This window comes from Gymnoscopelus braueri (genome assembly GCF_963280865.1).
Source record: "Gymnoscopelus braueri genome assembly, chromosome: 7".
In the NCBI taxonomy this organism is placed as follows: Eukaryota; Metazoa; Chordata; class Actinopteri; order Myctophiformes; family Myctophidae; genus Gymnoscopelus; species Gymnoscopelus braueri.
In genome coordinates this window covers 53,260,061-53,274,167 of record NC_137608.1, presented here as the reverse complement: position 1 = coordinate 53,274,167, position 14,107 = coordinate 53,260,061, and the positions used below count along the sequence as shown (strand labels likewise).

General features: G+C 39.7%; 2 protein-coding genes and 1 long non-coding RNA gene across 3 annotated transcripts in view; all 3 read left to right on the top strand.

The window, feature by feature from the left end:
* The first annotated feature begins 2,085 nt into the window (after window positions 1–2,085).
* Window positions 2,086–14,107, top strand: part of LOC308088132 (H-2 class II histocompatibility antigen, E-S beta chain-like) — a 29,199-nt gene continuing 17,177 nt past the window's right edge. Inside the window, exon 1 of the mRNA XM_080432506.1 lies at window positions 2,086–2,169. The gene's annotated coding sequence lies outside the window, so the exon portion shown is untranslated. The remainder of the gene's footprint in view (window positions 2,170–14,107) is intronic.
* LOC308089146 (HLA class II histocompatibility antigen, DQ beta 1 chain-like) lies at window positions 2,355–11,850 on the top strand (the record flags this gene model as incomplete). The annotated part of the gene is made up of 6 exons (XM_080433713.1): window positions 2,355–2,438; window positions 5,626–5,709; window positions 6,298–6,552; window positions 7,521–7,793; window positions 10,261–10,474; window positions 11,826–11,850. The coding sequence occupies exons 2-6, from the start codon at window positions 5,643–5,645 to the stop codon at window positions 11,848–11,850; spliced, it is 834 nt and encodes a 277-aa protein (XP_080289839.1). The 5' UTR covers window positions 2,355–2,438; window positions 5,626–5,642.
* The window catches only part of LOC308088551, a 2,488-nt gene continuing 1,101 nt past the window's right edge, over window positions 12,721–14,107 (top strand). Inside the window, exons 1-2 of the long non-coding RNA XR_013933452.1 lie at window positions 12,721–12,779; window positions 13,266–14,107. The exon at window positions 13,266–14,107 is cut by the window's right edge and continues 1,101 nt beyond it. This is a non-coding gene — a long non-coding RNA (uncharacterized lncRNA). The remainder of the gene's footprint in view (window positions 12,780–13,265) is intronic.

Sequence of the window (14,107 nt, the reverse complement as noted above, 5' to 3'; positions counted from 1 at the left end):
GATCTCATCTTAAACAAGCTCAGTGCTTAATGAGTCTTCCAGTTTTGATTGATGTACTTTTATTTAGTAAGACATGAGAATCACAGTACATGGAAGTACAAAATTCACAATACAAGGTCTACTAAACTGGAAGACTCTGTTAAGCACGCAGCTTGTTTAAGATCAGAACCCCATGCACACAAATCATGATGACATATAAGAGACAGACAGATATACACACTACTATACAGAATGTCATACAATCAGCTTTCAGGTTACTGGTATGAAGAGAGAAAAAATATATATACAAAAGAGGAAAATTAAAGAGGGGGGGGGGGGGTAGGGGGGGTAGGTTAAGACTTGGACAGGGGCCACTTTCGAATTGCAGTCTCCTGAACGAAATTTCAGAGTATTCTTACTGACTAGACGATCAATCCTCCACAAATAGCGTGTTGTTTGGTTGACATTTTTGATAACTTTTTCGGCGTTTTTGTTACCAGAGAGGTTTGCCTCCAAGATGGAGCCCAGGTAGGTCATTTTATCCTTTCTTTTGATGACATCATCACCCACTTTGATCGTGAAACTCTCTGCCTTGCTAAGGTTAGGACTGGACCCAAAGAGGATGGATTCAGTTTTACCCAGGTGTAATGAAAGTTTGTTGTCAGAGAGCCAGATGCATATCTTGTTGAGTTCAGAGCTGAGAGTTTTCTCAACCTGCAGCCTGTCCCTGTCCGAGACTAGCAGGGCCGAGTCATCTGCGAACAGGAACAGTTTGCAGTCGCAGGCTGATGACATATCATTCACATATATCAGGAACAGTAAGGGTCCTAGTATACTTTCTTGAGGAACACCACAAGTCACAGGGAGGGGGGGGACTGGGTGCCGTTTACTTCCACCACTTGCTCCCTCCCTTCCAGGTAGGATCTCATCCAGTTCACTGACGTATCATCAAAACCTATTGCTTTGAGCTTATTGATCATAATTGGGTGATTAACGGTGTCAAAGGCCTTCTGGAGGTCCAGCATGACCATGCCGCAATATTTGCCCTTGTCAACATCTTGTTTGATAGAGTCGTTCAAATAGAGAAGGCATGTGTCAGTGGAGTGGTTTGTTCTGAAACCAGATTGGAATTTGTAGATTAGATTTTTCTCGGCAAGATACTTATCGACCTGTTCATAGACGATTTTTTCCATGACTTTCGAGATGGAGCTAAGAATAGAAATAGGGCGGTAGTTGCCAGGGTCTAATTTGTTTCCTTTTTTGTACAGAGGGCTTTTTTTTAATCGTTAGGGACCCGTCCCTGTATGATGGAGAGGTTTATTATGTGGGTAATGATTGGAGCAATGGAGGCGGCTGAGTCTTTTAGAAATTTGGCGGGGATATTGTCGAGGCCTGTGGCTCTGTGTTGATGAAGTGCACTCAATTTTTTAAACACCTCTTCTGTTTTCACAGGGGAGAGTTTTAAATCATCTTTGCGTACACCCTGTTTTTCGTAAAATGAGTCAACATACTCTTCACCATTAGGTTTAGTAGACCTTGTATTGTGAATTTGTACTTCCATGTACTGTTGTTCTCATGTCTTACTAAATAAAGTAAATCAATCATTCAATCTGCTCCCACTGGTTCTCAAAGTGGGGTCCGGGGACCCCCAGGGGTCCTAGTGGGGGGTCCCAAGCAAAATGTGTTAGTATAGCATCAAAATAAGTTACTTCGGCTCTTCAAAAATAGCAGATCTGCAAGCTCACAAAGCAGCACACGTTGTGAGCTTGTATATCTGCTATTTTTGAAAATATTTTTAAAACCTTGACATAACAGCCATCAGTCAATCAATACCAATACTTAAAATTAAAATAAATAAAAATAAAGTAAAGTGAATAGAGATTGTCATATATATACCATTCATGATATGTGCAATAATCCAGACTGTCGTCTTTCTGGAAACAGATGATGTAACATCATATCTTTAATCTGATTGGCTGATTCTTCTGAACTACAGAACGAGTCCTCCTTCATGCTCTTTCAGACTCCAGGACTTCTCTTTAAGAAAGCATCTGTTTATTCTGATCTGTTTATTCTGATCTGTTTATTCTCATCTATTAAATTCAGTTCAGTTTTGATCAGTGATGATGAAGATTACAGCCACCCTCCTCATCCTCTCCTCTGTACTTCATGTCAAAGCGATCCCAGGAAGTAAGTACATTATATTTATGTTATTGTATAATATATACATTTATATCTACTGTTATAAAAACAAATATACAATGCAAGCAAATCAAAATATCTCCCCCTCCCCCTCCCCCTCTCTCTCTCTCTCTCTCTCTCTCTCTCTCTCTCTCTCTCTCTCTCTCTCTCTCTCTCTCTCTCTCTCTCTCTCGTAACTGGTGATGTTTAATAAAATAATAATTCTTATTGGCTGCTGAGTGAATCAGGAAGTGAAATTCCAGTCAGAAGCTTCAGTGGTGAGTGAAACCACACACACACACACACACACACACACACACACACACACACACACACACACACACACACACACACACACACACACACACACACACACACACACACACACACACACACACACACACACACACACACACACACACACACACCTCTGAAGTAACACTTTGATCACATGACATGATGGTATCATCAGTGAGATGTAATGAGGCTTGGATCAGAGGAGCGTCTGTGAGTTCAGTTTACAGGTTCAGGTTCCCGGCTCTTCCTGGCTTCATAATTAAAGTGTCCTTGAGCAAGGCACTGAACCGCGTCATTCCAAAACCTCTTGTGCTATAACCACGCCCTCTTCTGTGATGAAGGCGGAGCTGCCTCTCAGCATCACATTCAACACATTCTAATACAGACTGAAACCAGGGTTGATTTTGTCGACTAAAACTATGACGAGAAATGTTGGTCGACCTTTTTTCACTGACGAAATCTAAATAAAAACTAAATAACAACTAAGCTTTGATGAAAACTAAGACTCAATATATTGACAATTTCATCAACAAATAAAAACTAGACTAAAATGTTAGGGAGTGACTAGTGGAGAAGAGATCCAGTAGAACTAAAAGACAAGTCATTTTATGTTTGGTTGCGGGTGTTGTGTTGTGCTCTGAAAATAGCTGATCTACAAGCTGATCTACGTCTACAAGCTCACAACGTGTCCCAGCGCGACGCGTTGTGAGCTTGTAGATCGCCTTGTAGTATTTGATATTTTCAGCACGCAACCAAGTGTAAAATCAGCCATTACGACGCCATCAAGGCACCGCCAAAATACATTTTAGTCGACTAAATCAACTGTAGATTTATTCGACTAAAACTAGACAAAAACTAAAACATTTCAGATGACTAAAATATGATTAAAACTAAATATAATTTTATTCAAAAGACTATGACTAAAACTAAAGGAAAATCAACACATCCTGAAACCTCATTACAGCACCTGGTCTGGTGGCGTGCCTCACTAATCATTAGACTGACAACCCTAACCTCCTGGTATCGTTTCCCGCTGCCGACACTCTTTTTACAACCACTATTTGTTTTGTCGATTAACTCATTGACTGCCAGAGTTAAAACATCGTCTATAGCTGACCTACCGTAGCCTGGTAAACCCTCCCTCCGGAAATCTCATTTCCATTTGATTCCAGGAGTGAGTCTGGCATGAAGGCTTGTATGGGCGTTTCTAGTGCATTACCAAATAACCGAGCCAATCAGCGTCCTCGCTCATTGTTTTGTGATTGACAGCGGGGGTAGGCGAATCAGGTGGAACCCGAGTGGTTCACATCAAAGAAAAACCAATTACTCGTGGTGATAATCACTGCAGCCTAAATAGGCTTGATTGGACATCAAAGGGCCACTTGGACATCAAAGCTACATTACTCCCGCCCAGCTCCAGCCCACAGCCAAATTGCCCATATAGGTCTGCAGGCCAGACTCACTCCTGAAATAAAATACAAATGAGATTTCTGGAGGGAGGGTTTACCAGGTTAGACCTACCGACCGACCGACTTTTTTAGCGGTGCCAGCCGCTCTATATTTGACCGTGTCTGTGTGTCCGTCCGTCCGTCCGTCCGTCCGTCCGTCCATATGTTTGCGGACGGCAAAGATGCAACACCTGCGGCACTTCAAGATATGCGCACAAACACACACACAAGCCAGCACTGCACACGTGTGCGCGCGCGCACACACACGCGCGCGCACACGCACACAGAACATGCGGTCCTGCGAGGCGCACCGTTGCAACACATGCGCCACTTAAAGACATGCACACACACACAAGCCAGCACTGCACATGTGCGCGGGCCACCAAATACACACACACGTAACATGCAGACTTGCGAGACGCACCGTTGCAACTAGGGTTGCCACCCGTTGCCACCCGTTGCCACCCGTTGCCACCCGTCCCGCAAAAAAAATTCGCGGGGTCCGCATGCACGCGCGCGCGCATGTGTCCCTTATTTCGTTTTCTGAAAGGTGGCAACCCTAGTTGCAACACATGCGCCACTTAAAGACATGCACACAGATGTACAAGCCAGCACTGCACACGTGCGCGGGCGCACACAAACACACACGCGCGCGCGTAACATGCAGACTTGCAATCGCACACACGCACGCACACACACACACACACACACACACACACACACACACACACACACACACACACACACACACACACATACACACACACACACACACACACCCACACACACACACACACACACACACACACACAAACACACACACACACACACACTTACACACACACACACACACAATACAATTTTGATAAAAGTGGTGAACGTGAAGATTTTAAGAAATGTGTAGTAATTCTGAGAAACTTTGTAACAAGCAACATATTTTAAAGCTCAGCTGCTGTCAATACTAACTGGATATAAAGTTTCAAAATGTTTTTTGACTTTCCAAGAAAAGTTCAGAATCTATGAAAATATTTTTGCAATTTTTATTGTTATCCCAGATCAACATTGTAAATTTAAGAATGTGCTGATTTACCTGTGTTGTGTTTCACTGATTGATCTGCAATAAACCAGTGGTTCTCAACACTTTCAGACCGCGACCCCCCAAAATAATATTATTTGAACTCGGGACCCCCCAAAATAATCCTATTTGAACTGGGGACCCCCTAAAATAATCATATTTGAACTGAGGACCCCTCAAAATAATCATATTTGAACTCAGGACCCCCCACCCTGAAAAAGACTTGGAATTGTAGGAGTTGAGGCGTTACATTTAGTTTGACTCATTTCCCACAGATAAATAGATCTACATGCTTAAAAGAGCTTGTAGATCAGCTATTTTCAAAAATGTTGCTCTTTCTTATATTAATTGACAATTTGGCCAATGTTTGCCCAGTTTTTAGTATAGTTTGTTGATTACTTATGAAGCACCAGCTATATACTGTTCATGATATGTGCAATAATCCAGACTGTCGTCTTTCTGGAAACAGATGATGTAACATCGTATCTTTAATCTGATTGGCTGATTATTCTAAACTACAGAACGAGTCCTCCTTCATTCTCTTTCAGACTCCGGAACTTCTCTTTCAGTAAACATCTGTTTATTCTGATCTGTTTATTCTCATCTGTTTATTCTCATCTGTTTATTCTCATCTATTAAATTCAGTTCAGTTTTGATCAGTGATGATGAAGATTACAGCCACCCTCCTCATCCTCTCCTCTGTACTTCATGTTAAAGCGATCACAGGAAGTAAGTACATTATATGTATGTTATTATATAATATATACATTTATATCTACTGTTATTATATAAAAACAAATATGAACAATGCACACTACAAACACATGACAAACGCACGCACACGCAAACGCACACACGCACGCATGCACGCACGCACGCAGACACACACACACACACACACACACACACACACACACACACACACACACACACACACACACACACACACACACACACACACACACACACACACACACACACACACACACACACACTACCTAAATATTCAGTATAGAATGTTGAATGTTGGTCCAAATACATGAACATTAAAACAGATGTTAGAAACTGTTGTTGTGACATCATGAAATAAGTCATTCTGTATGAATTACTTTCATAATACAACAAAACCAAAAAACAACAACATTTGAATGTGTTTCAGTTTGAATAAAACGTTTGACAGGAAGCTACTTTTAATATCCAACCTTTCACTTCATATAAGAACCAAACATGATTGTTTAACATGATGATTATGTGTTATTGTCACTGTGAAGAAGTTTGTTGTTGAATTTAATGTCATCTTTGTTTTTATTTTTTCAGTGTTCCATGAGATGATTAATGTCCTTAGCTGTTCAGACACAGTTAAAGACTCATATAAAGAGTGGGTGTATGCACTGGATGGTGAAGTGTTGATGTACGCAGACTACAACAAAGGGAAGGTGGTGTACCCTCAGCCTCCGTTTGTAGATCCAATCACCTTCACAGCAGCTTATGAATATGCTTTGGCTGATCAGCACTACTGCAAAGCCACGCTGGACACCATTCGCACTGCCTTGAAGAAACCACCAGTGAAAGGTACATGAATACTATGAACACAATAGTTATTAACTAAAACGGTTTAATGTATTTAACATGAATGAAAATGTTTAAACATGTATATTAAGCATTTATGGTTGTTATGGTGAAATATTTTCTATATAATATTTATTTTTAGTAAACATGAATATGTGCTCGAGGTGCAGATAATACGATTATACAACAGTTACCATCAAAATAAAACATATCAAAATGTATTCATATTGTGATGCATTTCTCTCTCATAAATAACAACCTTTCTGTGAGTGTTATCTCTGTTATCCTGGAAATACATGATGGGGTCTGACAGACAGACAGACAGACAGACAGACAGACAGACAGACAGACAGACAGACAGACAGACAGACAGAGAGACAGAGTTTACGCCACATGGCCGGATTAACCCGGTGCTACGACCCGTTTCGGTGGCGGGGGCACGTTTCACCGTCTTAGAGCTCCTCCAGCGCTACATTTAGGTGCTTTTCGGTATCAATACTGCAATCTAGAAGTACTCTGTAACAAGTCAAAGTCCGGAATTCAAAATTGACTTGAGTAAAAGTACAAAAGTATTGGCATAAAAATTTACTTAAAGTACCAAAAGTTAAAGTAGTAAAATGTTTGAAAATAGCAGATCCACAAGCTCATAGCGCGGCACTCGGTGCCGTGCTATGAGCTTATAGATCTGCTATTTTCAAATAGCCCAGGTATAAAAAAGGGGTTATCCTGGAAATACATGATGGGGTCTGACAGACAGGCAGGCAGACAGACAGACAGACAGACAGACAGACAGACAGACAGACAGACAGACAGACAGACAGACAGACAGACAGACAGACAGACAGACAGACAGAGTCCTTGTTTACTCAGCCACTCTAGTACTTGACAATTCAAACACACACAGTGATGATATTATATACAGATTATAATACAACTGAACATTAATGACATTTTTAATTGTCTATTTCCAGATGGATATGTGTACTATGAGGCATCCCGCTGTGTGTTTAACTCCAGTGAGCTGAAGGACATACAGTTCATAGCGTCATCTAATTTCGATGGTGATGAGATCACCAGGTGGGACAGTAGAGTAGATCAGTGGGTTGGATACACTGAGTTTGGTGTGAAGAACGCAGAGCGCCTCAATAAAGATCCTACAAGACTGGCTGTGATGAGAGCAGAACGAGAGACAGTCTGCAAACCCAACATTGAGCTCTACTACTCCCATGCTCTGAACAAGAGAGGTGAGCTGATCTCAGAGCAGCACTCAACACTCATCACCTCATAAACTATAACATGACATCATAATAAATCATTCTATTCAGAGATGATTAATGGTGTTAATATTGATCTGATAATGATTATAAAACATGACTTAATCTGCTGAGAAACATTTCAGATCCTCTTAAACACTTAAAGGGATAGTTCACCCCCAAAATGACTTTTTTTCTAACGATTAGTCACCCCATGGAGACTTTATTTGTTTTTTGTCGCATTTTTAAGCCAATAATTTGATGACCGGTAGCGGTTCCGGTAGGAGACACAAAGAGTCTCCTTTGTTTCTCCTACCGGAACCGCTGACCTACCGGTCCGCTGGTCATCAAATTATTGTCTTAGGAATGAGACAAAAACAAAACAATATCCATGAATTCAAGTCTCCATGGGGTGACTAATCCATAGAAACAAATATTTTTTGGGGTGAACTATCCCTTTAAGCCTGATTTATACTGTATCCTAACACGCTGTCACACAGTGGAAATAGCAGATCTACAAGCTCACAACATGTGGTGTTACCATCGTACATCGAAAATAAATGAAACATTTACAGTAGATCTATTTCTGAGTGTTTTCACCTACATACAGTGGTGGAAAAAGTACTCACATTTCTTACTTAAGTAAAAGTATCAATACTGCATTGTAGAAATACTCTGTTACGAGTAAAAGTCCGGAATTCAAAATTGACTTGAATAAAAGTACAAAAGTATTGGTATCAAAATGTACTTCAATTACCAAAAGTAAAAGTATTAAAATGTTTGAAAATAGCCGATCTACAAGCTCACATCGCGACGCGTTGTGAGCTTGTAGATCTGCTATTTTCAAATGGCCAAGGTATAAAATAAGGCTAAAGTGGTTAATGTATGTTTTATAATATAATAATTTATATGTGCAAAGTAACTAGTAACTAAACTTGTCAAATAATTGTAGTGGAGTAAAAGTACAATATTTGACTCTGAGATGTAGTGGAGTAGAAGTGAAAGTATTGGAAATTGGAAATACTTAAGTAAAGTACAAATACCTCAAAATTGTACTTAAGTACAGTACTTATATAAATGTACTTAGTTACTTTTCACCACTGCCTACATATAATGACCTGCCTAAAATAGAGACACCAGGATTAATGTTTTTAAATGAACTTTAAAAAGAACCATGCAGGCTAAAACACACCTCTATACACTTCATTTACCCTGATTTTATATTTAATTATTGTCTCTTGTATGTTTTTAATCACTTTATTAATATAATACAGGATTATGTGTATTGTTTTGTTTGTTTCTACTCTAGTTCATTCGAACTATTTTCATTAAATGATATTGATTGGTTTATTTTTGTTTATGTAAAGCACTGTGTAACTGTGAATTATTTAGTATGTTAAAATTATATTATATAAATGCATTCTACTCTGTAGAAAACTGTAGACTATTGTAGAATCTACAGTATTCTCTGAAACGTTGTTGTTGTCATCTGGTGGTCAAACATGACATTTACAGTTACAATATAGGCATTTATCAGACGCTCTTAATCCAGAGTGATTTACAGTAAGCAAGGAAAACACAAGGTAATACATTAAATGCATAGAAATAGTAATCTAGGATCATAGGTAAACCAAGAACCTATCATCAGTCTAAACAGTATAATATCAAACAAATAAATAATCTATACATTAAAACTATCCAAACTATAGGATGCCAGGTCTACAATGAACCTGGCATCTGTCTACATAACATGATATCTAAATTACATTTTAACCTTTGCATAAGCCCGCAAGGTCATCAAGGCTAGGTCTAGTGCTACAGGCTGAGGTGGAGTCTGAAGAGGAGAGTCTTCAGATTACGACGGAAGATTAGGAGTGAGTCTGCAGTTCTGACTGCAATGGGGAATTTGTTCCACAGTTTGGGAGCCAGAAGGGAGAAGAGTCTAGGACGTGTGGAGCGTTGTCCAGGGTGTTTTAGAGAAGGGAGAAGAGTCTGGGACGTGTGGAGCGTTGTCCAGGGTGTTTTAGAGAAGGGAGAAGAGTCTAGGACGTGTGGAGCGTGGTCCAGGGTGTTTTAGAGAAGGGAGAAGAGTCTGGGACATGTGGAGCGTTGTCCAGGGTGTTTTAGAGAAGATTCAGACAGCTCCCCTGTGTTAGCTGATATGAGTGAGCGGGAGGGGTTGTAGGGTTGGATCAGGCTTGAAGATATGGGGGTGTCATACATTTGGTTGCTTTGTAGGCCAACATCAGTGTTTTGTACTCTGTGAGGGCAGCAACTGGGAGCCAATGGAGGGAGAGGAGAACGGGGGAGAGCCGAGAAACATGAACATTTTGGCTGGTTGACCAAGTGTGTTGCGGCTTTCTGGATCATTTGGATCTAATGTGGATGATATACAATTATTCATGATAATGACATGTTCCTATGACTGGTAATAATAATAATAATCTTCTTCATCCAGTGGAGCCCAAAGTGAGACTGAAGTCAGAGACTCCCCCTCGTCGTGGTGAACACACTCACATGCTGAGGTGCAGCAGCTACGACTTCTATCCTGAAGTGATCCTGGTGACCTGGTGGATAGGTCAAGAACCTTTGACCTCTGGTCTCTCCTATACCGATCTGTCTGATGGAGACTGGTACTACCAGTACCACTCCTACCTGGAGTACACACCCAGGTACACACCTAACAGACACCTATGGAAATACACACCTAATAGACACCTATACATATATTCTTTAAAAATAAAACAAGTGTTAATCACTTGCTGAAAATGGCCCATTAAATGGTAGGCTTATATTAAGTCTCTCACACACACACACACACACACACACACACACACACACACACACACACACACACACACACACACACACACACACACACACACACACACACACACACACACACACACAGGAATACGCTATAACGTGCGTATCTCGTTACTAAGTTTCTTCTGCCTCTTACCTTCCTATTTTTTCTGCAATGGGGAGGGAATAGTGGAATACACAATAAACACTAGAGCGGAGGAGAGCCCAGCAGGGCATTCACGCTCCTACACAATAATAGTCAAAACAAATATTAACAAAGATCAACAGATCAATGTGAATAGAATCGCGGCGCGGTTCAGCATGTAGATCAGCTACTACTATTGTGTGTTTGTGTGTGTGTGTGTGTGTGTGTGTGTGTGTGTGTGTGTGTGTGTGTGTGTGTGTGTGTGTGTTTGTGTTTGTGTGTGTGTGTGTGTGTGTGTGTGTGTGTGTGTGTGTGTGTGTGTGTGTGTGTGTGTGTGCGCGCGCGCGTGTGCATTACAGATCAGGAGAGAAGATCACATGCATGGTGGAACATCCCAGCCTGACCGCGCCTATCAAGATGGACTGGGGTCAGTTATTGTAATCTACTGTAATCTACTGTCTAAATAGCAGATATACAAGCTCATAGTGCGGCACCGAGTGCCGCACTATGAGCTTGTAGATCTGCTATTTTTGAAAAATCATGAACATTTGTGCAAATCTTTGAATATATATTTTTTTAAGCGAACATTTGTAACTGTCAAATGTCTGTCAACATACTGTATGTCTTAAGTTTTTCTGAAATATATCAGTGGTGCTCAAACCTTTTCTTGTCAAGGACCCCCCAAATGTTTTTGGCCGCTGATCCCCATCAAAATATGTTGTTCCAGGGACCCCCCAGAAGCAAATATTTGAGTTAAAAATGTTGTTTAAAAATATATATAAATTATATTCAAATATTTGCAATGTTCAGATTTTTCAAAAATAGCAGATCTACAAGCTCATAACTTGGTGCCGCGCTATGAGCTTATTGATTTGATAAAAACAGATACAAGACCAGATTGATTTGATAAAAACAGATCAAAGACCAGATTGATTTGATAAAAACAGATCAAAGACCAGATTGATTTGATAAAAACAGATCAAAGAGTCATCATGGTTTTATCAATGTGAAAACAAGACAGTTTTCTAAGACAGAACAGGCGCTGATATTCTTTTTTACAAACTGCCTCACAGTTCTGAGTCTAAGACTCTGTCCTAAGATTTTCTGCACATGATTCCACAGCCTGCTTTATAATCATCATAGTAAAAGGTTGATTCATGTTTTCTAAAATCTATCATCATATCCTTTGTTTTGGATGTATTTAGCTCTAAGAAGGACATGTCACATCAGGTGACAAACTCCTCAAGGACTGGACCAATAGGGTTGGACTCATTATTATACCGAACAGACTCACAATGACTGTGTCGTCTGTTTATTAGGGTTAGGGTTAACCCATAATATGATATGATATGATATGATATGATATGATATGATATGATATGATATGATATGATATGATATTTGTATTATCAGATGACTCCATGCCAGAGTCAGTGAAGAACAAGGTGGCCATGGGAGCATCAGGTCTGGTTCTGGGTCTGGTCTTGTTCCTGTCTGGATTCATCTACCTCCAGTGGAAGAAACGAGGTGATTAGTTTACATGTTTAATGTTTAATTAACATGTTTCATTAATTATTATACTACCAGTGGAAAAAATGAGGTCAGATCAACAGAGGATCACATGACATGTGGAGCCCTCACAGAAATGCAAACAAACAAACAAACATGTAAAACCACAACCTAAACAGGTTTATATTGGTTTAGAACCATAACCGGTTTAGACCAGTTTAGACGACCTAGTTAGAGGTCAAAGTGTGTTCTATGTAGTCACATTTAACTTTAATACATCAGTGTTACATTTAGTCTTAAATAAGAGTCAAATGTTCACATTAGTTCTGATGACTGAACCGTAATGTTTTTGTGTTGTTGTTGTATTATTGTGTTATTGTGTGTACAATGTAGAAATACACAAACAATGCAACATAGGATTTATTTGTGTCTGTTTTTTGTCTCTCTTCTTCTTCTATCAGGTCGTATTCTGGTGCCGACAACCAATGACGATCTTTAGACTCCTCCCACACACCCAGGTTCACTTCCTCTTTCTTTCTACTAAACCTTTTTTTTGGTAATGTATAAAAGTGTATAAAACTATAAAACATACACAAAACAACATGCTTGTGTAAGAAGTGCAACAACTAGCCTGGTAAACCATCCCGGTCGCGTGAATTCACATTATCATGTGTCTTCTGCTTAATTTCTTATACTAATGAATCTAATAATCAAATGTAATAATCAAATGATTTGTTGTATCAGACAACACTGATGACAATGTGGTCAGATGGGGGGGGGGTCCTCTTGGTAAACTAACAACTTGCTCATGATCTATTCACCATGTATAGCATAGTTTTAAATCATTAAACCATTAACAAACATTTGACAAGTTATGAATAACACATTAACTGATCATTTGGGAATGATTAATTTACTATTATAAGGGAAGGTTATTCTAAAGTGTTAACATGTTCACACAGTTAATACATTCTGATTCTTATTGGTTTATTGTCTTTTCACAGAACACCTGGGTGTGTTTTCAGAGAAGCAGAGAGTCATCGCTGCCCTCTGGTGGAGAGAGGAGGAAAGTTGTGTGTCCATTCAGCTTTTAAATACTCATAACAGCAGCACAATGATGACATCATCCTCCTTTTTTACAAATGTGTCCTTTAAAAATGCTAAATGGCTAGCCAAGGCTAACGATAATTAGTGTGTGCCCATGTCGACGTGGTTTTGAGGTTAGGGTTAAGGTTAGGTTTATAGACATAGTGTTTGTGAGGTTAAAGGTCAGGGTTTAGGGTTAAGGTCAGGTTTATAGACATCGTTTTTGTAAGGCTAAAGGTCAGGGTTTAGGCGCCACCTGGGCGACACACCAAAGGAAGAGGGAGTCCTAATTAGTGTGGGCGGTTCATCAAATTACTTTGTATAGTTTCTGTCGTCAGAAAACACAAACATAATATTTCAGTTCTAAACTATATTGAAACATTAAATAATGATCACACACAATCAGAGTTCTTCATGACATTCAATTCAATTCAATTCAATTTTATTATAGTGTCAAATCACAACAAGTTGTCTCAAGACACTTTACATGTAGAGAAGTGCGCAGTGTAATAACACAACCAAACTAACGCACTTTAGACATCCACACACAGGAAAAAATAGTTTCCTATTAGAAGTATCATCACCTGTGATAGCACCCATGTAATCTACATGATTCAGTGCCCTTGTGGTCTAGCATACGTTGGCAAAACTACCCGTAAATTAAAACAACATCAGTGAGCACAAAAGCTCAATACACAGGAATGATGGCGAATATCCTGTCGCTATTCATTTTAATGATGCTAAACATGACATATCCTCT